The sequence below is a fragment of the Neurospora tetraspora genome (assembly GCF_033439725.1).
Source record: "Neurospora tetraspora strain CBS 560.94 chromosome Unknown B0H65scaffold_8, whole genome shotgun sequence".
NCBI classification, from domain to species: Eukaryota; Fungi; Ascomycota; class Sordariomycetes; order Sordariales; family Sordariaceae; genus Neurospora; species Neurospora tetraspora.
Genome location: NW_026944390.1, coordinates 1217199 through 1242220, shown reverse-complemented (window position 1 = coordinate 1242220; position 25022 = coordinate 1217199). Strand labels below are relative to the sequence as shown.

General features: G+C 52.5%; 8 protein-coding genes across 8 annotated transcripts; 4 read left to right on the top strand and 4 right to left on the bottom strand.

The window, feature by feature from the left end:
* Positions 1-2976: 2976 nt before the first annotated feature.
* Positions 2977-6728, bottom strand: B0H65DRAFT_446050 (uncharacterized protein; the record flags this gene model as incomplete). Its single annotated transcript, XM_062825783.1, has 2 exons — positions 2977-6507; positions 6693-6728. The coding sequence occupies 2 exons, from the start codon at positions 6726-6728 to the stop codon at positions 2977-2979; spliced, it is 3567 nt and encodes a 1188-aa protein (XP_062677602.1).
* A 2799-nt stretch (positions 6729-9527) lies between these two features.
* On the top strand, positions 9528-11274 carry B0H65DRAFT_313353 (ribosomal protein S5 domain 2-type protein). The gene has a single exon (XM_062823328.1). It carries the CDS (start codon positions 9773-9775, stop codon positions 11108-11110), a length of 1338 nt encoding a protein of 445 aa, XP_062677601.1. The 5' UTR covers positions 9528-9772; the 3' UTR covers positions 11111-11274.
* A 699-nt stretch (positions 11275-11973) lies between these two features.
* B0H65DRAFT_581691 (uncharacterized protein) lies at positions 11974-13414 on the bottom strand (the record flags this gene model as incomplete). The annotated part of the gene is made up of 3 exons (XM_062830824.1): positions 11974-13141; positions 13204-13262; positions 13322-13414. 3 exons carry the CDS (start codon positions 13412-13414, stop codon positions 11974-11976), a joined length of 1320 nt encoding a protein of 439 aa, XP_062677600.1.
* Positions 13415-14497: 1083 nt separating this feature from the next.
* On the bottom strand, positions 14498-16018 carry B0H65DRAFT_434093 (Aldehyde/histidinol dehydrogenase; the record flags this gene model as incomplete). The annotated part of the gene is made up of 3 exons (XM_062825109.1): positions 14498-14611; positions 14675-15559; positions 15614-16018. 3 exons carry the CDS (start codon positions 16016-16018, stop codon positions 14498-14500), a joined length of 1404 nt encoding a protein of 467 aa, XP_062677599.1.
* A 606-nt stretch (positions 16019-16624) lies between these two features.
* On the top strand, positions 16625-17712 carry B0H65DRAFT_512035 (uncharacterized protein; the record flags this gene model as incomplete). The annotated part of the gene is made up of 2 exons (XM_062828544.1): positions 16625-17180; positions 17255-17712. The coding sequence occupies 2 exons, from the start codon at positions 16625-16627 to the stop codon at positions 17710-17712; spliced, it is 1014 nt and encodes a 337-aa protein (XP_062677598.1).
* A 1262-nt stretch (positions 17713-18974) lies between these two features.
* Positions 18975-20468, top strand: B0H65DRAFT_512034 (uncharacterized protein; the record flags this gene model as incomplete). The annotated part of the gene is given in 3 exon segments (XM_062828543.1): positions 18975-20153; positions 20169-20262; positions 20440-20468. The coding sequence occupies 3 exon segments, from the start codon at positions 18975-18977 to the stop codon at positions 20466-20468; spliced, it is 1302 nt and encodes a 433-aa protein (XP_062677597.1).
* Positions 20469-21031: 563 nt separating this feature from the next.
* On the bottom strand, positions 21032-22176 carry B0H65DRAFT_512033 (HAD-like domain-containing protein; the record flags this gene model as incomplete). The annotated part of the gene is made up of 2 exons (XM_062828542.1): positions 21032-22106; positions 22160-22176. The coding sequence occupies 2 exons, from the start codon at positions 22174-22176 to the stop codon at positions 21032-21034; spliced, it is 1092 nt and encodes a 363-aa protein (XP_062677596.1).
* A 1647-nt stretch (positions 22177-23823) lies between these two features.
* On the top strand, positions 23824-24757 carry B0H65DRAFT_434615 (uncharacterized protein; the record flags this gene model as incomplete). Its single annotated transcript, XM_062825141.1, has 2 exons — positions 23824-23944; positions 24027-24757. 2 exons carry the CDS (start codon positions 23824-23826, stop codon positions 24755-24757), a joined length of 852 nt encoding a protein of 283 aa, XP_062677595.1.
* Between the last annotated feature and the right edge of the window lie 265 nt (positions 24758-25022).

Genomic DNA, 25022 nt, shown 5'->3' with positions numbered 1-25022 from the left:
ATGGAATGAAGCTGACTCTTGCTAGGTTAGAGCCCATCCCATTCAATTCCACCAAGGCAATACTCCAGATAAGTCGACCCCACCCCTGGCTTGACAGCTGACTCTTTCTAGGTCGGACCTCATCCCACTGCAGCAGACGAATTATTATTTCTCAGGTAAGCCAAACATCCCTCTCTTGGAAAGCTAACAACTTCGTAGAACGGCGTCCGATGCCCGGTCCCGACTCCGAACCTCGAATCCTTCCTCCTGTTTCCGAAAATGTACTCGCCACTTTGACAGAGGCAAGTCAACCACGTCTTGAATGTCTACTAACATTTCCACAGAACGAAATGCGACTTGGGACTCTGACCTGACATTGTTCTCACCCTCCATTGACCCAGTCATTTTCCGATCTCCAATTAGGTACCAGGTAAGCCATCCTTCCCCCATTATCAAGCTAACTTCCTGTCTTCAGGTCAGCAATCAGTTCGGAGTCAACTCGATAAGACCACAAGGTGAGTTAGGCCCCTCTCTTCAAAATAGCTGACCATTGACGACTGTTAGGACGAGCCAGCAGACACCGATAATAATCCAGACACAATACTTCACGGGTAGTCAACATTCTGCCCCCTTCAGAAGCTGACAGAGCATTTGACAGAAACCGACCGATGTCGAACCGATTGGAGTCGCAATTGATCACTTCGCAGGGAAGCTACCCTCCCTCTGTTTCCAGGCTGACGGATGGTTTCCAGGGCGACGAGACTTAACACTACTAATTAAAGGTAAGTTAGGTAGTCACCCCCTTCCCATTAGACTCATGACTAGTTCTAGGTCCGAACAGATACGAAAAGCACCAAACTTCCACTTCAAGTCATCACTTCAAAGGTTCAGGGTTCCCTTCTCCAATCTGGCAAGCTAATCACGTTTAATAGGTCGGACGAGATTGAGCCATGTCGAAATCTCGACGCATTAGAGGTAAGTCATCTGCTCCCTTGTTGGCAAGCTACCGGAACTACCCATTTATAGGCAAACCGGTGGAGCCCTGAAGACGAGAAGTTACTACCTATAGTAGGTAGGTAAGTCACCTCCCCTTCACAGAGAAGCTAGGTAACTACTTCCTAGGCCGAAATGACTTGAATCAGCGCATTGCAGATCATTCAACCTAGCGGATCCGCACTCCTCAAGGACTCATCAAGCACTTGTCAATCTTGGTAAGTCCCCTCCTCCCTTCTAGACAGCTAACAATGGAACCTACTCCTCTTAGGTCAAACTAGCCAAAGAGACAACAACCACTCAAAGGTACCTAGGTAAGCGAGTCCTCTCCTCTCTCGTATACTAACATAACATAACATGTCTCAAACAAGCAGTTCTTCCCCATTGAACATCATGCGAACGAACTGAAATCATCCCACGGCACTACCAGCAATAACCCCTAGAAGGCTCCGGAGGTAAGTCACCCACCCACCCCCCTTCTGCCCGTTTCAACCCTCGCTCGCGCAGAGTTATGTAGGTAGTCTACCTTACTAACAAGCCTTTCAACATACCATCTACGGCGTTTTCAGATCCAATCCTATACCGCCCGCCCGACGATTCGCCATTTCCCGAATCGAATCAATAATACCAATTTTATCTATTCACTTTCGAAGAAGAAGATTTCACAATAAGCAAGCTGAGCCGAGTGGTGTGGCTCAGATAGATGATACCTGGATGCTTCAGTTGGCTCTCTCTTTCTCCTTCTGTTTCCTGCGTTTTCTCCTTTGTTTCTGATTTTCTGTCCTTTTGTCTTCTCCCCCCCCCCCCCAATCTTTTTTTTTTTTTTTTTTTTTTCCTTTCTATGTCATTCATCTCTCTTCCCTCCTTTCCCTTACGGTTGAAATTTTCCCTACACACATCCTACTTAGTCTCTTTACCATAACCTACCTATCTCAGATCTTTTGTTCGAAAGGCAAGTAAGTGCCCATCGTCGTATCTCACTCCTATCTCTTTGTCTTCGTGAGGCAAGTGCCTCATTTCATTGTTCAAGTTCTCAATAAGATCCAAATGGACTCATCTTCGTGTGCTTTGCTTACTTTCTTTCTGCCCTAGTGTGGGCTGAGGGTGAATCGAGTGATTCTGTGCAGTCCAAGACTGCGGTGGTGTGTTTGCTGGCTCGATCAAGACCGCTGGTCAACTTTCATTGGTGTTTTGGGAACGGGTGGGTTGAGATAGGTTTATTCGGGCTAGGAAGGGTCACAAACAAACCATCATTAGATTGCACATCATCAGCTACGAAGTGTTGTGGTACCATTTCAATTGTTTTTGCTGCTTCTAATATATGCAGAGTGGAGATTTCGTTTCCTCGAAACGTCTATATGGTTGGCCTTGCCGTGATGGTTGTGGTATACATGCCATGCCATGCCATGCCTGCCTTCCCTTCCTTCGTCCTTCCCTCCAATGATGAATGGTACATATCAACGCCCACCCAGAATGGTATAAACATGACACACAAGAGCTCAAAAGCAAAGACAGGCCAGCCGGTGGAAAAAAAGGCCAATCCCTCTATTTTCAACCCATCCGTCAACCGAGCCACACAACCAGCACCGCAAACAAGACGGCAGCATGGCGGGGCCCCCGGTTCAAAAACCCATCCCAGCCCCAATTTTACACCGGAACGCCGCCCGCTGATATATGACTGACAACCCTATCCAGCCCAGGAAATAACTTTTGGAGAGAAAAAAAGATATCATGATCGTAGCCTCCCCTTTCTTTCTTTTCCTTCTATCCGTCATCCCAGACCCAAATGACCTCTTTGCAATAATACCCCCTTTGAAGCCAAGAAAAGCAGGAAACCGTAACACAATCAACAGGAATGTCATGATGCAAACTTTCTTGCAGCGTTAAGGGGGTATCATAAAAGTCATTCCCAAAAAAGAGGAGGCCTTGATCAAAAAAGGTATGAAAAAAAAGGAACAATGACAAAGGAAAAGACGACAATGCCCGAGAGAGAGGACAACTACTTCATGCAGAAGCCTCCTCGGCATTACCGCCACCAAGCAACTCCAGCACCTTATTGACCACAGCACTGGGGTACCCACGACCGAGCATCTCGCTCACGACACCCTTGGCACTCTCACGCTCCTCGACCGCAAGGAACGCGCGAGTCATGGCCTCGTAAGTGCTAGGCTCCCTCTTCTCGCGACCAACAGCCGCGTAGATCTCCTTAGCCTTGGCAATGTTCTTGTCGGCCGCCCATCCGTGAATAAGAGTGTTGGCGATGTACGGAGTCATTTCGATGCGCCTGGCGCGCATCTCGGCGAGCATGGGCTCCGTGTCAGCGACGTGATGGTTGGCGACCATGGCCTCGAACAGAGCCTGGAAGAGACAAGGGGATGGAGCGATGGAGACGTCGTTGATGACCGAGTCGAAGACCTTGCGGGCGCCTTCCATGTCGTGGAGGACGCAGCCGCGGGCGTGGATGAGGGAGGCGTAGTGAACAGGCTCGGGGTGCTGGCCGGAGGCGCGGATCATGTCGAGGACGGATTCGGCGGCGGTCATGTCAACGGGGTCGAGGGTGGCGTGGGTGTCAACGAGGAGCTTGAATGTGTGCGAGGTCGGGGAGATGCCCTTGGCCTTCATGCGCTCAAAGTACTCGAGGACCTTGGTCTTGTCGCGCTTGGTGGTCAGGAAGAACTGCATCATGCTGTTGTAAGGGGCGGGGCGGGCCTTGTAGTTGGGCATGGCCTCCATCTCGTCAAAGAGCTCCTCGGCGAACTTCTCGTCGCTGACACGGCAGAGAGCGTTGACAATGGTTCCGTAGGTGACAGAGGTAGGCTTGATACCCATCTTGCGCATCTCGTTGAAGTAGAAGAGACAGTCATCAATGCGACGAGCCTTGCCGAGCTTGCCGATAAGCGCATTGTAGAGGAACGAGCTAGGCTCGACACCCTCGATCTTGGCCCGGTGGAAGATCTTGACAGCTTCAGAAGCCTCATCGAAAGTCTTGGTGGACTCCTTCAGGGTAGTGATGTAGAGACCGAAGGTGTTGGCAGAGGGAGTAGAGCCCATGGCGAGCAGCTCTTGGTGGTACTGCTCGGCTCCGGCTCTGTCACCCAAGGTGAGGCAGGCACCAACCATGGCATCCAGAATCGAAGACCAACCGTAGCGAACGACAGCATACTGAGGGAGAAGTGGGACGTCAGTGCGGGCCATGGCGAGGATATCGAAGCAAAGATCCATCTTGCCGTCACGGGCAGCAGCAGAGATAAGCTTGGCATAGGTGATGTAGCGAGGATGACGACCAGCGCGGCGCACGTTCCGGAAGCGAGTGAGAGCATCGTTCAACTTGGGACCCTTGCGACCATTGCTTTCAAGATCCTCAGAGATGAGCGCGGAGCCCTTGAAGTCGGTGCTGTGGGCATAGGGGTCGAAGATGTCCTCGAAAGTAGACGCAGTCGGGGTAGCCGGGTACGGGGAAGCGCTAAAAGACTGAGAGGCGTACGGAGCAGGCGAGGGAAGCGAACGGGGGTCAGTGACACCACGGGCGGTCATGAACTCGTGAATGAACTCGGCAGCCTCCTCGATCTCATCAGTCACTTGCGACTTGGTCTCGGTGGCAGCACTCTCGCGAATGCGATGGAACATGTGCTCAGCTTCAGTCAAGCCTTCGACAACCTGGCCGGAGCCAATGAGAGCGATAGCAAACATGGCGGCGGGTTCAATGAAAGACGAAGTGGCCTTGACCTCAGGGTGGCTAAGAGCGGCCCAGTATCTGGCAGCACTGGCAACATCAGCTTGGCGCACGCTCATGGCGAGCAAAGCAATGGCAGGATTGGCGGCCTCGTCGTGAGAGGAAATGGTAGAGAAGGCAGTGACGGCAATGTTCTTGTAGCCATGGTCAGCGGCCGCAATGGCAACTTGGCTCATGACACGGGCCCTGGCATCCTGCTCCACGCTCTGAGCCCAGCGGAGTGCTTCCTCGTAGATACCGCGTTCGAGGAATCCCTTGACAAAACCACCGCTGATGAGAGCATCCTTGATATCCGCAGAGCTGACACCGTACTCCTCAACAATCTTCTTGTAGAACTTCATGGCACCCTCAATTTTGTCGGAGACGACGTAAGCATTGATCACTGCAGCGTAGACCTGAGCGTCGAGGCGATCCTGCAGAGTGGGCTCGCCGTTGTCGTTGGCAATGGCGAGGTTGCGGTACTCGTTGTAGCACTCGACGGCACTGATCAAATCACCCGCGTTGGCAAATGCCGTAATCATAGCAGGAAAGGTGGCGGCGAACGGAGTCACCCGGTTCGCCTCCAGATGCTCAAACAGGTGAAGCATGTCCGACACCCGTCCAGACTGAGCACAAGCAGAGATAAGCTGGTGGTAAGTCTCGGAGGAGTAGACGGCCTTGTCAGACTTCATGGAAGACTGGAAAAGCTTCAAAGCCAAGTCCAGACGATCGTCCTCGCAAAGGATGGCATACTCGAGCTCGTGCGAGGCAAACATGAACTTGCCAGGCTCGTCCATGCCACCAAAGCGGAGACGCTTATCCTGAAGAAGGCTCTTGGAAGCAAAGACCTCGAGCGAACGAGAGGCAAGCAGGCCGACGAGAATGTTGTAGGTATCACTGTCAGGAGACACCTTGCGCTTGAGCATATCAGCGTAGACGTCCAGTGCCTTGGAGACGATCTCGGATTTCTCCGAGGGGAGGTGAATAGCGGCCATGAGGAGGGCATTGTAGGCAGTCGCAGTAGGCTGGATGTTAGCGAGCAGCATGCCCTCGAACACGGCGGGAATCTCGGCATAGCGGGCAGCCTCGGAGAGCTTGGTGAGGTGGACGGCGTAGCTGATGGACTGAGCGCCGAGCGGAGGAGTGGCAGTCTGGGCGACGCTGGCAGGGGTGCGCAGGTGGGAGGCCGGAGTGCGTGATCGGGATCGAATCTCTTCCTCCAGCTTTTCGGCAAGGGCGGGCGATGTGGCCCGAAGAGACTCGAGCTCCTCCTCGACGGCCTCTAGCTGTTTCCGCACCTCGATCTCCTCCTCGATTCTAGCGTTGATGTGAGCGAGGGCGGCCTCAGCCTCTGGCGGAACTCGGGAGACGCCATCATCTAGTTTGGCAACCTCATCGGCAGCCAAAGCGAGTGTATTTGCGTCTCCCTGGGCGAGGACGGAAGCGGCGGTAGGCTTCCACTCGATAAGCTTTGGGAACTGGAACTGGACCCATTCCTGATCTTGTTCTTCTCCAGCCTCGTGGGCAGCCTGCGACTTTTGCAGCTGCTCATAGTAGGCATCCAGAAGACCGGCATTGCTGGGAAGGACCGTGGTCTTGTTGTCATGGCGAACCTCGACGGAACCGCCAGCGTTCAGGTTGCTGCTGGTGCGGAAGGCATCCTGGAGACCGAGCTTGGAGAGGCGGCCACCCAATCCCGTGCTGCTACGCAGAGCAAAGGATGGCCGGTTTGGGGGGTTTAGAACATTGTGGTGGGTGGCAGCTACGAAGGACTGGGCGTAGCCGTGGGTGAAGGACTTTGAAAATCCGGAGCGGATAACGTTCTGAAAGACGGTCGAGTAGACGGAGGGCATTTAGGAGACACCTGGGGAGGAGGGGGTCTGTGTTTGGGTGTGATGGTTAGCATAACCATTTTTGTCATATGTTGATATGTTGATATAAACATGTCGGAGTGTTGGTGTTTTTGGTGGGGAGTCAGACGGACGAATGGAAAGTGCCGTCAACTTACAGGGAAAGATTGGTGGATGCGCAATTGCAGGTTCATTTGACGACAGTTAAGCCGTCAAACAAACGCGCGATCTAGGAGTGAATGTCTCGTAAAGAGGTTATTGAGGGAAGCTGTTTCGAAAACAACCAAGAACGCAAAAAAGAAAGACTGCGTGCGGTCGGGGAAAAGGGCAGGATGCGTAGATTATTTGAAGTGTCGGCCCTGGTGTGTGGCCCGCTGCCGGGTACAGTTAAAGGCAGATGTGGATGATCACTGGTCGCTTGTAACTTTTTTTGCGATTTTTTTTCTGCAAGGCCGACCATCGATCGACACCCTGGCGGACTGCCTCCTGCCACCGTTTGCGCGCCGATTTGATAAACGAAGAGGCAGTCAGGGGTGGTTTAGCGGGTACCGCTTCGCTGCTGTGCTAGAGTCGCTACGCGGGTGGACTCGGGACCAAACGAGCCAACTTAGTCAGATGCTAGCGTTCCTTCCCGCTGCTCCAAAAAAAAGTACCTCTGACCTCGAGATATGTCCCGCAGTACCTGCCTCGATAGTTGGGAGGCTATACGGAGATGGGAGCTGTCTTTTCAGTCACCGGTGCTGTACTCGGTACCTGATCTCGGCCGGGCAATCTTCAACAGTGGAAGTTGAAGTTGTGTTACGCGAACTGCTGGAAGCTGAAGAGCCTTCTCAACCAACTTGACAACTTGATTCCTTCGCGTCAACGGGCTGTGAAAAGATATCCTCTACGTCAGAATGTGATGGAGAAGAGTCGGATAGCATCCCTCCGAGGCAACAAGACCAAAGACTACGTATTCCATATCTGTTCGAGAACAGCTTGGCTTTAACTGCTTCGACATCGATGGACCCTGACCGTGTTCCAGGTTCAGACGGCTGGAGAGTTCTTGACCAACAAAACGAAACCAAAGTCATGTCTGTGTCCTCAGGTTTCGTCATTCGAACCTCCTTGCTGTGACTCTATTGTCATGGCGATGCGTGTCTACGGCGTAGCACTTGTAAACACTACGACCACCATATCCAGTGATACGCGTATCCGTTTTGGCCCATTTGCATCTTCCATGTTCTGTCTGCGGCTGTGCGTGTCTTCCTGCCACTCTCTTCTGCTCTTCCCCGGTCGAATGCAGTCCGTAACATTCATGATTCCCCCATCTGCTTCTTGCTTCGCCATCTCGCTTCTCGATCCTGGTCGACCACCTGCTGCTGGTGGACATTATGGAATTGGTGGATAACGACGAATTGTGGATGGACGGAACCCTCGGTCACTGTCACAACGGGTGGATGTCTCATCAAAGTGGGTACAGATGCGCCCCCCGCGAGAATGGAATGCAAAAGTGAAGAGAAGAAACCGGCACCAGTTGCGCAGTCCCTTTTGCTATGACGCTAACAGGGCTGGGGTCTTTTAGCCGTGCTTCTTCTGCAAAAGAAGGTCTGTCTGCATTAGTCCCTTGCAGCAAGCGACTTTCCCCAGGTTTCGGGTCCACCAGCGGCTGGGATCTGTCATTCGTCATTCTTTAACACCCCTGAAGACGGGCGCTTCAACGCCTTTTGTTTCAATGGGGACTGCGACATTTGCAAACTTTTTTTCTCTTTTTTCTTTGTATTGTTGATGTCACTGCTTGTGTCCGGTTTTGAATTGCAACATGTTTATATGAAGCTGAGGGAGTGTGAGAAGGGCGGACATAAGGAATCCCTAACTCCAACAATTGCCCATCTTGGATGCTTCATCTTGTTGGTTTCCTTTTTCCCAGATTTGCGGAAAGTAAATGCGACAATTTACGGTTGCACCCGCCATGGCACTTGACCAATTCCTTCGCTTATCAGATCCGATCATCACCATCTTGAAGAGGAAAGCGGTGACGTGGTGGCCGTTCCTGGGAAGTGCTTGGTTGGCCCTGGGATCGTGAAAGAGTCACACGCGCATCTGACAGCATCTGCGACGAGAATTTGCCGTTACGAGTCGGACATTGCAATGCCCCGCCGTCCGAGCCGCACTCAGGGACAGAAACATCAAGACCCTTGTCGCCATGCCAATAAGGTTCTTCATCAAAAAAGGTACCTTCCTCGGAGGTCACACTGACACCCCCATCAAGTGGACCTCCGTATTCCCAACCAGGTCCTACCTCCGGCGTCCGTCCCGGTTATCACCGAGGCCGCTCGGAGCAGCGGAGCCGGATCAAGGCCGAGAGCTTGGCTCTTTTGGGACGTTGGCGTAGATCACAGCTCCACCGACAAATGGACTGTTTTACAAAGAGGCATTTCCCGGGCAACGAGGCGACCACATGACAACTTCAATCCGAGATTTGGACCAACTTGACCGCAGGCTGGGGAATATCATGGTCTCCTAGTGCATGATTACTATTGTTGACAAGATATATACTGTCTCCTCGCTTCTGTCTTTTTCCACATGACGGTGACGGCACCCTGTTTATAGCTTCAGTCCCGAGGCAAACACTTCTTCTACATCTGATCATCACCACTTTGGTCAACACCATCATGGCATGTTTGGCCCCTCTGAAATGACTGCTATTGATTCAAACTCGAGTTGCAGCTTAAAAGTTGGGCGGAATGAGTTGATGAGAGTGCACCATAGTATTTAGCTTTTATCAATCACTTCAGCGTGGTCGGCCTAACTTGAGTCTCGCTACACACCTGGCTCTTCAAAATAACTCAAATATGTTACAGTATTGAATTCTGTCAGGAGCAATAACGGTTCGCACCTCCTCAGTTGGGCGCCAAATAGTTCGTGATGTTGATGTTTACAAGCGGAAGGGGCTCACCACATCGCGCCCCGCATTGTCGACCCCACTTGAATTTAACCTCTCCTGAATGGCTCTTCATTCGAGATTCACCACTGCAACAACTCACCGTTGTCCCTGACTATCATCCCAATCATCAACTTCCACTTGGCACATCCAACAACACATCCGCTCGGGCTTTCTTTGGTGATACTTGTATTTCATCTCCAATTTTTGTTACACCAATTTGCATCATCACATCGTCAACGCCAAGCTTTGAACCCCCTTTCCCCCCTTCTCACCCACCAGACAACCAACACAACCATCATCATAGGAAGCAACATGGCTTTGGCCGTCTCGGCTCCCGGCAAGGTCCTCCTTGCAGGCGGATACCTCGTCCTCGACCGCAACTACACCGGTCTCGTCTTCGGTCTCAGCGCCCGCATCAACGTCATCTCCAAGGACATCCAGGCCAGCCCGGGGGTTCACATCAACGAGATCATCGTCAAGAGCCCGCAGTTCCTGAAAGCCGAATGGCGCTACGGCTACCACCTGGCCGATGAAGACGGCGGGATCAAGACGATCCAGCTGCAGGGAGGCGCCGCCGCCTCGGCCAAGGGCAACCCCTTCGTCGAGACCACGCTCAACTACGCGCTCACCTACATCACCCGCCGCGCCGCCTACGGGACCACGCAAACCCTGAAACCCGTCACCCTCACCATCCTCGCCGACAACGACTACTACAGCTCGCCCAGCACCGGCAAGACCAGCAGCGGCAGCCGCTTCGCCGGCTACTCCACCACCCTGGAAGACGCGCACAAGACGGGCCTCGGCTCCTCCGCCGCCCTCGTCACCGCCCTGACCGCCTCCCTCTTATCTCACTACCTAGACCCTTCCCTCTTCGACCTCGCCACCAACGAGGGCAAGCGCATCCTGCACAACCTCGCGCAAGCGGCTCACTGCGCCGCGCAGGGTAAAGTCGGCAGCGGGTTTGACGTGGCCGCCGCCGTTTACGGATCTAGCCACTACCGTCGCTTTTCGCCTTCCATCTTGTCCTCCCTGCCGGAGGCTGGCAAGCCTGGGTTTTCCGCCAAGCTGTTCAGTGTCGTCAACGGCAAGGACACTGAATCCCAGTGGGATACGGAGGTCGTGAAAGATGCCGTCAGCTTGCCCAAGGGCGTGGCGGTGCGCATGTGCGACGTCGACTGCGGCAGCCAGACGGTCGGCATGGTCAAGCAGGTGCTCGCCTGGCGGGCGGCTCAGCCGCAAGCGGCCAAGGAGTTGTGGGATGAATTACAGCGAAGGAACGAGAAGCTGGCGAGCGTGTTGAAGGAGGGCAAGACGGAGGAGATCAGGCCGGCGGTGCACGGGATCCGCGAGCTGGTGAGGAAGATGGGCACGGAGAGCGGGGTGCCGATCGAGCCGGATAGTCAGAAGGAGTTGCTGGATGCGCTGGAGGAAGGGGTGGAGGGCGTGTATGGGGGTGTGGTGCCGGGTGCGGGAGGGTATGATGCACTGGCGTTGCTGGTGAGGGATGATGAGGAGACGACGAAGAGATTGGAGGAGTTTTTGAGGGGGTGGAGTGAGAGGAAGGGAGGGAAGGTTAGGTTGATGGAGGTTAGTGGGGAGATGGAGGGCGCGAGGAAGGAGAATTTGCTCAAGTATCAGGGGTGGGTTTAGTAGGTCGCCTTTTGGATGGTATTTATGGAAGACTAAGAGCGGGAGCGGGAGCTACAGCGTTGGGTAGATACCTTTGGCGAATTACCGTATAGCGATTGTAGATAGTCGTTTTGAGTAACTCTTCAAATAATCATAGTAAATAGTTCAACATCACCGTCTTTTCGCGAATGCTCTGATGTGTGTGAGTGACGGAAATGCGAGAAACTGGGATTAAAGCTCACAGTGGTCTTCTGGATATTGGGTTTCACCTGCCTAGGTATCTACCAGGTAAAGTTTTCCGTCGACGACACCACGGCAACCGGACCACATCTCTTCCGATGTTACAACAACAACACATATCGTACAAGTCCTACCAACCTTTCTTTTCTTTATCAATCTAACACATCCGCCCCAAACATCTGTTCTTTCGTTGAAGCTTGCATCCACCAATCCATCTCTCCATCTCTCCATCCAACCTTCCAACCTTCCAACCTTCCAACAAAATCCCTTTTGGTTTTTGGTTTCTCCCCCCTTCTGGCCAAGTATATAACTCCGGTATATCTTCTCCAGTCCAGTCCAGTCTAGATCTTCCTCTCTCCAACCCAAACCAACACCAACATGATAAAAAAGGAGGAGAGTAAAGAAAGTTTTGAAAAAAAAAAAAAAAAAAAAAAAAAAAAAAAAAAAAAAAAAAAAAAAAAAAAAAACGCGTTGTTAGCTTTTGTGAAAATGTTTCCAAGACATGAAAGAACGAAAGAACGAAAGAACGAGAGAGAAGAATTTTTCAAGGAAAGGAGGACAGAAGAGAAAGACAAAAAAAAAAAAAGAAAAAAAAAAAAAAGGCAAGTCAGTTACGGAGCAAATTGATCCATACTCGTCAGGTCTTAAAACGACATCATCCCACTTCCCATTTTTGTGTTTGTTCTGGTTGTTGTTTCCGAACTCTTTGTTGGATGGTGATGGTGTCCATCATCATCAAGACTCAACGGACTAACAGGACTAACAGGACTAACAGAACTGATAGGACTAATCGGGCTTCCCAAGACGAAGGAGTCCAAATCTGCGGTTCCCATCGCTGCTGACACAGCGGACACAGCAGAGAGAACGGAGACGGCAGACGCTTCGGAGGCTGCTGAGACCGGGGAGGCCGCTGAAGCAGGGGCAGTGGCTGAAGCAGGGGCAGTGGCTGAAGCAGGGGCGGATACGTATGTTTCTGTGGCTGTTGATGTAGTCGTGGTCGAGGGCGATGTGTTGAGCTGTAGTTTCGCTGGGTATGAGTGCTGTTGATGAACAGGGCTGACGCTGACCGGGCTAATAGGACTGAGACTAACAGCCTCCGTCCCGATGACCAATACGGGAGAAGATGATTTGGGCGTCGTTGTACCACTTCCAGTCCCACTTCCACTCCCACTTCCGTTACCCCCGTGTCCGTTCCCGTTGATAGAAGCCCTACTCCTCTGCGCCCTAACCCCCATTTCCATCCCCAAAGGCGAACTAGGCGTCGTCATCGTCGTCCCCGTCGGACTAACCGGACTCCCACTAGCCGCGCTATTAATCCCCATCCCAATCCTCGTAGGCAGCGACAAACAAGGACTAGGAGGCCTCAACCCCGTTCCCATCTCTCCTCCGCCGATACCTAGATCGAAACCGAGTGATCCATGTCCATGTCCTCCTCCTAATCCATGGGAGACGGTGGGTGAGGAAGCGGAGCTGGGGACTGAGAACTTGCGGGGTGGTTGATGCGGTTGTCCTCCTTGCGAGTGAGAGGAAGAGGGAAGGTTGTTGAGGGAGAGGCAGGATTTGGAGATGAGTAGTTGTTTTCTGTTGTTGGAGGATGAGGTGGGGTTGGTGGTGGTGGTGGTGGTTGACTCCAAGACGGTGAGGTTGGCTAAGCTGGAGGAACGGAGTTGGTTGTGGCTTTTGTTGGTTTTGTTGTTCTTGTTCTTGTTGTTGTTGCGGTCGACACCACGGCGAGAACGGGAGGATGAAGGTGAGTGTTGGCGGAGGGGGTCGAGATGGAAGGCGGCGGCTTTGTCGCGGTAGGCTTCGAGTCTGATGGATGAATAGGGTTATTAATTGCGCAGAGAGAAGGGAGAGAGTGAGGAAAGACGTACTCTTCTTCTGTGATACCGGGAATGACAGTGGTTTCTTTTTTGAAGTTGTAAGGAGCCGACTGGGGGTTTGATTGTTAGTGGATTGCTTGTTGTTGCTATGCTCAGGGGTAACACTTACAATATCTTGACCCCTGACTTGCTTCCTCCGCTTGATCCCCAAAAGCTCCTGGAGCGAGGAGCGAATCCTCTTGAAGTTGGAGCAGACCTGCATATTTGCGATGTACTTGCCGCCCGCTATTTCCTAGAAGAGGGAAAAGAATGAATGAATGACCGGGGTTGTGACGGCTGGTATTAGTGTATTAAGTGGTTCTTGTTGGACAGTATAAAACGAGAGTGAGTATTAGATAAAGACCGAAACCGAATCGGTATCGAAGGCCGCTTCCGAGTTGCACATGCGCATGCGTGCGTCTAAGTGAGTGAAAGTAACGTGTCTTCTCGCAGAAAGAGATGCAAAAGTGATAGGCGTCTGGCGTTACCGAGGTCGGCGTGTACCTGATGATGGTGAACAACAAAGGACTGTGGAAACGAGGAGATAACAGGAGATCTAAAGACAAGGGAGTAAGGGTAATGCCGAGGTGAACGGCGAACTAATGACGCACAACAAAGTGCGGAACGAACGAAGATTCTACCGTGGAAAGAGCGGAAGAGGAGAGGATGAACAAAAAAAAGAGTGAGTGATCAGAAAGACACAGGAGTGGCGAGCCCGTCCAAGTGACCCATTGACTTCTTCTGCTGGCCTTCTCTGGTGACAACCCAGTGCGGCTCGGCAGTTTACCCCTTCTGAAGATGAATCCGGGCACAACGAGAGGATTGCCTGAAGGGGACCACACTTCCCGGGAACCCAAGAGAGAGGTCAAAGAAGATATACTACCGCCGCATCGGATCGTCGAACTCAACACGGTTAGGCTTCAGGAACGAGTTCCCTTGGCCAGGGCCGACAAAAATGAACATTGATACTCTCAAAGGGACGTGGGTGAGGTGAAAGATCGTGAATGGACGAATGGACGAGAAGAAGATGGAAGTAAGGAGGAATGAGGAAAGGGTTCAGCGGAAACCATGACGCCCCTCGCTTAGCTTTTGAAGGCCCTTGGAATGCGGAACAATTGATGTGGGATTTCTTTGAGACATACCCTGAAGCAGAAAAGGCTGGTGTCTTGGATTCGCTCAATAACAGGTAAAAGGGAAAGACTATCTATTGCTGATGATATGCAGCGCGCACGCGCCTGAGTACCTCCCTTATTGACGATTCAAGCCTCCTTGCGTCCAGGGCTGGGCGGCAGGGCGTTCCGAAACTCTATTTGGGATAATCCTTCAAGTGGTAGCTCTTCAACTTGACGAACTGGTCGAAGCCATACTTGCTCAACGTTTGGCCCTTGCCAGAGTTCTTCCAGCCAGTCCAGGCCAGATCCTGTGAGATGCGTGTCAGTGAAACGGCGTGGTAAATTGTTGTCGCAGGGTACCGAGTACTTACAGGGCTGGGGAAATCGCAACGGTTCACAAAAACAGTGCCTGCCTCCACATCCTCGGCGAGTTCGTATCCCTTGGCCGTGTCCTTGGTCCAAATACTGGCAGTGAGGCCAAATTCGCTGTCGTTCATCAATTCAATTGCCTCGGCATCGCTCTTGACCTTCATGACTGGAATGATGGGCCCGAAGGTCTCGTCCTTCATGACGGTCATGGCGTGATTCACATCGGTCAGTAATGTCGGTGCGACAAAGTTACCATTGTCAGGCAGAATGCTGAATGTCTCATTCTCCGGCGTTGCATTCTTGGCGCCCTTGTCGAGCGCGTCCTTGATGTGTGCCTGGATGGTCTCCTTGGAGCGCGCCGAGATGACTGGGCCAAGATGCGTCCCTTTGTCCAAGGGATCTCCAAGTTTGTATCCCTTAAGAACGTTCTGGACGGCCGCAATAAACTCGTCGTGAATCTTCTCGTCAACGTACACTCGCTCAATCGAGCAGCAGCTCTGACCCGAGTTGAAAAGTGCGCCGTCGACAATCTCTTCGGCAGCCCAGGCAATGTCGACATCACCGCGAACATATGCAGGGTCCTTGCCACCAAGCTCGAGACCGACGTTGACGATGCGATCCGACGCGGCCTTCTGGACGGCCAAGCCACCAGCAACCGAGCCGGTGAAGCAAATGTTGGCAATCTTGGGGTTTCGCACAATTGTTTCAATAATTGTCGGCGAACCCGAGTGGAAATACTGGATGACTCCGTCCGGCAATCCAGCCTCGGCAAACACCTTGGCCACCTGCTCGACAATGGTGGGTGTCTGAGGCGAAGGCTTGAGAATGACCGAGTTTCCAGACAACAGGGCTGGAATCAAGGCGTTGACGAGAATAAGATAGGGGTACTGCTCAAAGTTAGAGGTGATGGAGTGTTAAACAACATGATGAACACTACTTACGTTCCAAGCAAAGATGATGAGAACAGGACCAACAGGAACCTTTCGGATAAACCTCTTGAATCCCTTCTCCTCCTCACCATCAGTGTCCTTGAGAGCATCGTTGCTGATCTTGAGTAGATACTCTGAGCGCTTGATGGCAGTGGCAACCTCCTTGGCAGTATAAGCGATGGGACGGCCCATCTGGACGCTAAGTTCCTCGCCGAGTTCATCCTGCTTCTCAGCCAGCAACTTCAAGGCCTTCTTGACGATGATCTGTCTGTCCTCCAGCTTGGTAGTGCGCCATCCTTGGAAGGCCTTGAAAGCAGTCTCGGGCAGTTGGACAAGTTCCTCCTCTGAAATGCCATTGCGAGTGAGAATGGGTTCACCCGTGGTGGGCGAGATGGTGGTGATCACTTCGACTGACATATTGACGTATGTTATGCTTTTCGGCTAGTAAGTGATAAGGATCGTGATGTGGGATGCAATGTTGGTTGGAGGAAAAGAGCGTCAAAAGGGAAAAAAACAGGATGTCCTTATGACTATATGGCTTCGTTAGACCTTCCACAAGAAGGAAAGAGCAACCAGACTCGATTCCCGCCGCCCTCATGACCCAATGACACCAATGTCGCCCCTCCGTCGCCGTCTCACTAACAAACAGAGTGGGCAGCTCCCCGCTCCGTTCCTCGGCGGCAGGCCGGGGGAGCTTTGATAAGAGGCGGGCACAGCGGGGTCTGCAGCAACGGAACCTAGGGATCTTCCATCTTATCTCTTATCAGCTGTGAGTGCACGGGCCCATTTGCGCTGGTGGAGCCAGAAATTTTGAGAAACAGCAGCGATTCCATCCATGTTCGTCCAGTGCTTCCACGCCAAAAGAAGACTTGCGAATCGCGTCGTGATTTTTCTTTTAACGCAAACAAATCACTGCCGAAAACTCCCCCTAACCACCTAATCAACCTACGAAACTTCCTGCACGACGAAACTACCACGAACTATAAAAACCTTCTCTACAAAGTCATTAATCATCTATCAACAATGCCCGAGGACGATATCAGAAACAAGTTTCTCGATGCTGGCGACAGCGACGACGATGCCGGTCACGGATCCGAGTCGGAGGATGATTTTCAAAAGGGCGGCCGCAATGCGAAGCGCAGAAGAGTGAGCGACGACGAGGACAGCGAAGCCGACGACTTCACCGACGCAGAGGAGGAACACGACCAAGATGATGCTGAAAGCAAGGATGCATCTGCACAGGAAACGACAGATGGAAAGGAAGAGAAGGATGGAAAGAAGAAGAAGGAGAAGAAATTGGTACTAGAGGGTGACCTTCCGGGCATGGAGAAGCCCCTCACAAAGAAGAATCTCATTGCCACGGAGGAGGCCATCAAGAAGTCGGGAGTGGTGTACATCTCCAGGGTACCACCTTTCATGACCCCTGCCAAGTTGCGCTCTCTCCTAAAGCCATATGGAAACATGAATCGCATTTTCCTGGCCCCCGAGGACCCAGTTGCGCGGCGCAAGCGCATTCGCAACGGAGGCAACAAAAAAAAGTCGTTTACAGAAGGCTGGGTTGAGTTTGTCAAGAAGAAGGGTAGGCCATCATTCCGCGAGGTTCCCTGAGACTCAAGTACAAAGACGCTAACAAGAAAATCCGTTTGTTTACAGACGCCAAAAAGACATGCGAACTACTCAACGGCCGTCCAATCGGAGGCAAGAAGGGATCCTACTACCGCGACGACATCTGGAACCTACTTTACCTCAAGGGTTTCAAGTGGCACAACCTGACGGAACAAATCGCTGCTGAGAACGCCGAGCGCTCCAGCAGAATGCGCGCCGAGATTTCCAAGACCACCAAAGAGAACAAGGAGTTCGTTCGCAACGTGGAGAGGGCCAAGGTGCTGCAGGGCATTCAGGCAAAGAAGGCGTCCAAGGGCAGCAAGAAGGGCGGTGAGGGTGCCGCTGAAGCGACAGAATCAGCTCCCCAGGCGGCGACGACGACGACAAATGACGACTCGCGCGGCGAGAGGAGGAGAACATTCAAGCAAATACCCCTGGCCAAGAAGAGGAAGCTCGATGAGGCACAGCCCGAGCAGGTACAAAGAGTGCTCAGCAAGATCTTTTAAGCTTGCGTTTGGCCCCCAAACAATGGGGTTGAGACAGGGAGCATTCATGTAGCTGTGGGATTTTCTCGCCAAAGCGACTGCGAGACATTGGAGATGGGTTGTGTTGATTTTCTTTTCCCTAGGCAATTGTATATATTTCTCTGCCTTCAGTCATCTTGATACCCAAACTCATTTCCTTTTGCTATGAGAGCATCTCTATTCCCGTTGCTTTGTCACGTCACCACTCATCGAAGCTGCAAGCTCCAGAAGCCGGCCGGCGTTGGCCTTCTTTGCCCACGATGAGCACATCCCGAATCCCAGCAACGAGGAGGAGTGCCCCTGGCGATACGGCCAACACCCGATACGACTTCACCACATGTCCCGTCGCAGATGCTTTCAGATGGGGATCATATTTCACGACTCACCCGGCTTACTCCCTGAGTATACTTCACGGATACATCCGGCGTATGCTTGACGCAGACGAGGAAGGTTGCGAGCATTGTTCAAAACGTCACTGGGACACCATATTCCAATATACGTACTGGTCAAGATATATGACCACGTATATCCGCCAAGACCGCGGAGCTAGTGTTTTGAGTGAAGATCGTATGCACAAGTTCTTCCGTGCATGTATTGAAACGGTCGAGGATGGGTGTATCCTCTGGGAACATATACGCCTTTTGAAACCTAGTTGCTGTGCTGGGCGTTGCTCGTCTCAGGATGAGAGCCTGGAAATGACCACATCTTCACCCAGGTGGTTCTCGAGTAGCGCATCATCCTCAGTATCAAAAGAGACCGTCATCAGTTCAGCAACTCAAACACCCCTATCTTGGTCAAGAAACACCTCCCCCAAACCGGAAGTGACTCCTACATCATCTTCCCCCTCTCCTCAAGTCCCAGCAGCAAAATCCGATCTGGTGCTTTTCCAGCCAAGCAAAGTTAACTCCCTGCCGGTAAACAGTGACTGGCTTTCCAGACTCCGCAAAATCTTCGGCTTCTACTGGCAAAAGTTCATCTACAGCCCCTTCTCCTCCCTCTATCGGTGGTTCTGGGACACACAAGCCAACCTTCTAGGTTACGAGTTCAAGTCACGTCTTGGGCTAAGAGCACCAACCTTTTACTCTTTTGCCCCGAACGAGGAACAGTCAAGCCCGCAGAAGCTATTAGAGTGGCCAAGTTCATCATCACCACCACCACCAGCAGCAACCCCGTCTGCTGAGAGTGTTGTCAACAACGACGATAACAGAAAGGAAACCACAGAAGACCAGACGCCACCAAGCCGAATGGCAAAGACAAAGACAAGGGAGGAAGTCAAAGATATGTGGTGGAAAGTGATGGCCAAGATCTTGTTGGCTGAACATCGCGAGCGGAGGGAGAAAGAAGAGGTGGCTTCAACTTGGGAGAGGGCGAGAAGCGCGGCAAGTGTTACGGAGGGTACCTCTAGGCCGTCTTCTCCTATTTCGTTCGTGAGTAGCGAGGGGACTGATTCCTCGCTGCGTCCTGAGGACTGTTTCTCAACCGTTAGCGGAGGGAGTGTCCACTCGGAAGACGACGGAGAGGATGAAGAGGCTGTTCAAGCTGCTAGCAACGATTCTTCGAATCCTGAATTCGACGAGTGGTATGCCGAGTGGTTCTCCCAATGGGTATTGGAAACCTCTCGCAAACTTAGATCCCCTGAATCGGAATCTAGATTCTCCTCTTATTCCATTTCTTCGTCAGCAGCGTCGTCGGTAAATGGCAGCGACCATCATGAGGAAGAAGTGGAAGGCAACGCCTCCGACGAAGAAGAGGACATCAACATGATCCGAACCAGACCGTCCACGCCGACACCCTTTTCCTCACCCATCATTATTGCGGTCCGAGGTCGAGATCGATACCGCCGCCGTCTTTCCCTGTCCGGCTCATCATCGTCTGATTCTTCACCTAGCCCCCCGACTCGTCGCAATTCCAGCATCCCCCCCTCCTCTCCAGCCTATCGCTCCCCAAGCCGCCGCCGCCGCCGCTTACCGAGCCCCTTTTGCACTACTAAAGGGTTGCCAAACCCATCTAGCCCCATCTTCCGTCGTCGAACTCCCTCTCCCCTGAATATCAACCACTTTCCCCTTCCTCCTTCTACCCTACTATCCCCGGTCTTTCCCACCGCTTCCTCCCCTTCCTCCCACCCTTCCTCCCGCTCTTCCTCCCGTTCAAACTCCCGCCCATGCTGCCGCTCACCCTCCCAGTCACCCTCCCGCTCACCCTCCCGCCCATCCTCCCCCCTATCTTCCCGCCCTTCCTCCCCAACCGCCACCCAACACTTCCAAGTCCAAGACCAGTGGCAGCACAAAGGCCGCCCCATGAACGCCAAAACAGAAGACTACCTCTCCAACGCGCACCTCCTCCGTTTTCCCGCCACTGTTTCAGCACGACTGATGATGACTGCCGAGACGCTGGGGGTGGCGGGGGAAGGGAAGAGGAAGTTGGTTAGTGAGTTGCAGAGGACTCCTACGGTGTCGGAACCGGTGAATGAGGCAAAGTGGAGGAGAGCGAGCGAGGAGGTTAAGGGGTTTGATTGGGGGTTTGGGATGGGGAGTAATGATAGTGGTGAGGAGGAGGGGTATGAGAGGGATGAGGAGGGGTATGAGACTTATTGAGTTGTTGGTGTGTGTTGTGGTGGTTTCCGGTGGACTTGAAGGGATTGGGGGGTAATTGGGGTGTGAAGTGTGAATGAAGTGTGTTATGTTCTTTGGTTGTCTACTGTTTTGCTAGGGGTTGTGGTTTTGTATGGCGATGTTTGAGTGGTATGGTACATGTAGAGACAGAGTGCGGTTTTGTTTTGCTAGATTGCTAGATGTTTCCCACTTGAATCTTGCTGTTTTCCTGATCATATGTCATGCTTCCCTGCTCCCAATAAACAGAAAGTTGTGTTCAGCGTGAGAGCTTCCTGTCTGTCGAGTTATTCTCGTGTAGTGATGAAGTTGTCAGCATTCAAATGGTCACGTTCAAGAGACGATAGTTCCCACTCGGTTAAAGTTATGCGCATGGTATTATTCTAGGGGGTATCTACGAAGCTCTAGCATAACATTTGTGAAAGCAATTTCTTTTAACGCTTAAGTAATGTTTCTATGTCCCTCATTAGTATCCCCGATATACCTCAGGCTATCCCTCGAATTTCCCTTCAAAACATTTTCCTATCTTCGGTCATAACCGATCCCAACCCCGAACTCCATTCGCCCAAGCCAATTCTAGTGACTCAATATGCCACCTGCCACCCATGAAGTAAAAGCCCATGCATGCAATGTAAACGAATGCGCTGAGTATGTAAATGTGTCGGTATAGTCAGAGAGGCCGCCCCAAATGCTTAGTTCTTGACAACCTTGGTCTCGACGGCCTGGAGAACCTCTCCCTTGTCGATCTTAGCACTCTCCTTCATGGAGGGCTCCTTGTCGACCGCTTCGTCGGGAATCTGAATTCCGTACTTCTCGTACGGGAAGTCGATCAAGGTAGGCAAATAGTCCGCCCAGCCGTCGTCGATCTCGCCAGGCTTCTCGCTGTCGGCCTTCTCAGCATCAGCCTTCTTCTTTTTCTCGATCTCGGCTTGGTTCAGGAGACCCGCAAGAACCAGCTTCGCTTCGCCATTCTTGTCCACCTCCTGCTTGAGCATGGGGTGCGGGCACCACACAACGCGCATGCCGGCGCGGCGACCAGCCTCAACGCCGGGAATACTGTCCTCGAAGACGAGGCACTCCTTCGGGGTAATGGGTTTCTCGCCCTCGGGAAGCGAGTCGTTGATGGTCTTGAGGGCAATGAGGTAGATATCAGGAAGAGGCTTCCCGCGGCCCTCAGGGATGCGCGGGTCGTCGCCGAGAACGCGACGATGGGTCTCAAAGACCGAAAACAGCTCCTGGATGTGGTTTGTCTTCATCCGGAAGTTCGCCTCGTGCGACGAGGTGGCGAGAGCGATGTGCACGCGATGAGGCTTCTGCGCGGGCTTCTTGGCGGCGCCATTGGTGGTGGTAGGCGCATTCTCTTTGGGGGCGGCCTCGTCTTTGCTGTCATCCTTCTGGGTCGCAGCGGCCTCATCCTTGGCGACAGCGGCATCCTTCTTCAACTCCCAGAAACGAGTGCGACCGAGTTTCTGGAGGAGCTCCTCGACTCCGGGAAGAGCCGTGGTATGCTTAAACTTCTCTGCTTGAAGAGCGTAGTACTCATCTTTGTACTGCTCACGGCTGATGGGCAAATCGGCCCAGTTGTGGAAGAGGTCAAGGGCCGCAGGACCGGGGCGGCCTTGCAGCTGGGCCTTGATGCTCCAAGGCAAAGGGTGCTTCGAGGGCTTATGCTCCCTCAAAAGCTCGTTGACGCAGAGGGTGTAGATGTCCTCCGTATCAAGGAGGAGGCCGTCCATGTCAAACAGACAAGCCCGAACGGGGGGGAAACTGTATGCAGATGTTAGCATCAATCCATTGTGAAGTGAGATGGCGCAACTTACTCTGTGCGAGGGGCCATTGCGGCGGTTGAGAGATGGGTGATTAGTGATGCTGGTAAGAGTGCCGGGCGGGGGGCGGGTTCGCTGTCGAAAGACTTGCTTTGGAAAAGGAAGTCTTGATGTGGGTGGTGTTTGGAGGAAGTGGAAAGCGCAAAGGAAGTGGTGGGAAGGGGGGGATTTTATATCTAGGACAGGAAATATTTCGGACTGGCGCCAAGGGTCGTCAAGGGCAGTGAATTGGACGTCGACGAGGGTGAATGAGATGCCAGTTCAGACGGAGCCTTTTTTACTGCCGAAGGTGAAGGTTATCGGGTAAACAGAGAAAGGGTGGTGAATGTCGACTGGGCCAACAAATTGAAGAACAGCCTCGTACAAAGAGCAAGTGAAGGGGTATCATGAACCTTGGACAACGGTCCGCTTTGTTGTGAAGAGTTGGTGAAGTGTAAATAGATGCTGTGAAGGGACGTTGGACGGGATAAATCGTCGGTTTTATTGTTTGGCAATCGGTTGGCCTTCACTCCCGTCCCGTCCCCCGGCATCAAAAAAGTTGGAGACAGCTCCAGGTCCCGCAATCGCCTCCCTCCCCGCCCTACAACGGGAGCCCGTGCGGGGGACCCTGGTGCCCCTCTGCCCCTGATTTCAGGAACCTTGATAGGCGCTGTCTGGGCGACGCAGTAAACAGAAAAAAATGTGATAATTCAACAATTCAAAACATGATGAACACCAGTGAGTGCACTCCGTAACTTCCTGTTTGAAAAAGTATGCGCTGGCCCAAGAAGAATTGCAGCTGCCAGTTTCCCAGGAGACATCGAAAGGTTTCCAGTTTTCATGATGCCACGCAACAACTTGAAGCTGTGACAAACCCAAGCCGCTCGCACTTGCTTTGACCTGGACTAACAACTGGTAGTCTGAAATCTGAATCTTGAAGGAGCTCCTGAGACGGGATCTTTCGGACCTTTTTTTCCCCTGTCATGATGAAGCAGAGATAACAGATAACAACATGTGGAGATTCGCTTTTACCACGGCCTTGGCTTTGAGCCGCATTGTAACGTTGGTACTACCGCGCGCGTGGAATTCTGGTCACGAATGTTTTCTTTTTTCATCCATTTCACCGCATTTCGCCCCGGCTGTGGATGGTTTGGGTACTGACGTCGTATCTGGATGGAATTGCGACGGGTCACCCAGCGCAGTCAGTGGCCAGCTGTTGTTCAGTGACTTCATCAGGTTACCAGGCAACTGGATGAACAGGCTTTGCGCAGTCGCAACCTTCTGGCTTTGGGTTACCGATGGATAGACAAGGTGTAAGCTAAGATTGAAAAACGAACAGAAAATTACTCGATAAAGTGAAGGGAATCCTGTAAGGATTTTATCATCTTGCTGGTGTTTGTGGAAGCTCATACTGACCTCTTCACTTCATCTCAGATTCCGATATCAACAGACTTGGAGGTCCACTTTTTGCCAAGACCTGCGATGCCAAGCTGCCGTGCCCAAGCTCCTGCGTGAAATGCCCGCTGTCCGCCCGCCCTGGTCCTTGACAGCTTCCGCGGTTTCTTATCTCGCATGTTCCATCATCTCATCCTCGCGAACCTCACTCCGAGCTACTGCCCGTCATTACCATTCCGATACCGGCAATCTTATAGCCTTTCAATAGCAATTCTGTCTTGACCATGAGTCCCGAAACCCCTGATCACAAGCCTGAGAAGAAGCATAAGGATGCTCAAGCAGAGCAAGAAGACGATGAATCCACCCAGGCCAACGTCAAGTTCTCACCTGAAGAAGAGGCTGCAAGTACCCATGAATCAGAAGCAACAACAAAGACCCTCTTCATGCCCAACCCTCTGTGACTGACCGCCTCGGCAGGAATTGGTAGCTGAGTCCAACACACACAAAGCAGAGGCAAACGCCCTCTTCACCTCGGGCAAATACGATGCCGCCATCAACAAATATGATGAAGCCATTGCTGTTTGTCCAACCTACCTGGACTACCCCCTAGCCGTCTTGCGCTCCAACGTGGCTGCCTGCCACCTAATGCTTGAGGAGTGGAAGGATGCTGTCAAGCACGCCACCACAGCTCTGGACCTGCTTGACAAGCTAGAGCGGGAGGACAAGCTGGCTGCTGAGAAGGAAGAGAAGGAGAAAGACGATGTGGAAGAGGAGATTGTCAGTGCCGGTGCTGCAAAGGCTGGCCCTGCTGTTGCTGCCGCTGAAACTGAGGCTCAGATTGCCCGCCAAAAGCGACAAGAGGACATTGCCAGGATACGGGCCAAAGCTCTGCTGCGCCGGGCTCGGGCAAGGAGTGAACTGGGTGGATGGTCTACCCTCGAGGGAGCTATTGAGGATTACAAGAAGCTGTCTGCCATGACCAACTTGACAGCTACCGACCGAAAGCTCGTCCAGGCGCAACTCAGAGCACTGCCGCCCCGGGCCAAGGCTGCTCAGGAGAAGGAGACTGCTGAGATGTGGGGCAAGTTGAAGGACCTTGGGAATGGGTTGCTTAAGCCATTTGGTCTTAGCACTGATCACTTCAAGATGGTGAAGGATGAGAAGACTGGCGGGTACAGCATGAATTTCGCAGGAGGTGGTGGCGAGGGCAAGAAGTGATTCAGTGGATGAGTTGAGGCTGCCCAGCCTTTTGTTGAAAGGATATTGGGGACTGCATGAAGGCTCAGATGTATGAATCTCGTCAGGTTGGGACAGCGAACTTTGAGTCACATGCAAACCAAAAGGTCTGGGCAACACTACAGTTGGGGAGATGCCATGGGCAACAGCTGATGATTGGTGCTGGCAACTGGCCGGAGCTAAAGGTCCAGAATTTTGAGGCTGATTAATTGGTGTGGCGAAGCCGGCAGTGGAACGCCACAAAAGT

Bases quoted from the DNA above. Each gene is read 5' to 3' on its own strand.
- B0H65DRAFT_313353 (XM_062823328.1), top strand. From the start codon at position 9,773: ATGGCTTTGGCCGTCTCGGCTCCCGGCAAGGTCCTCCTTGCAGGCGGA.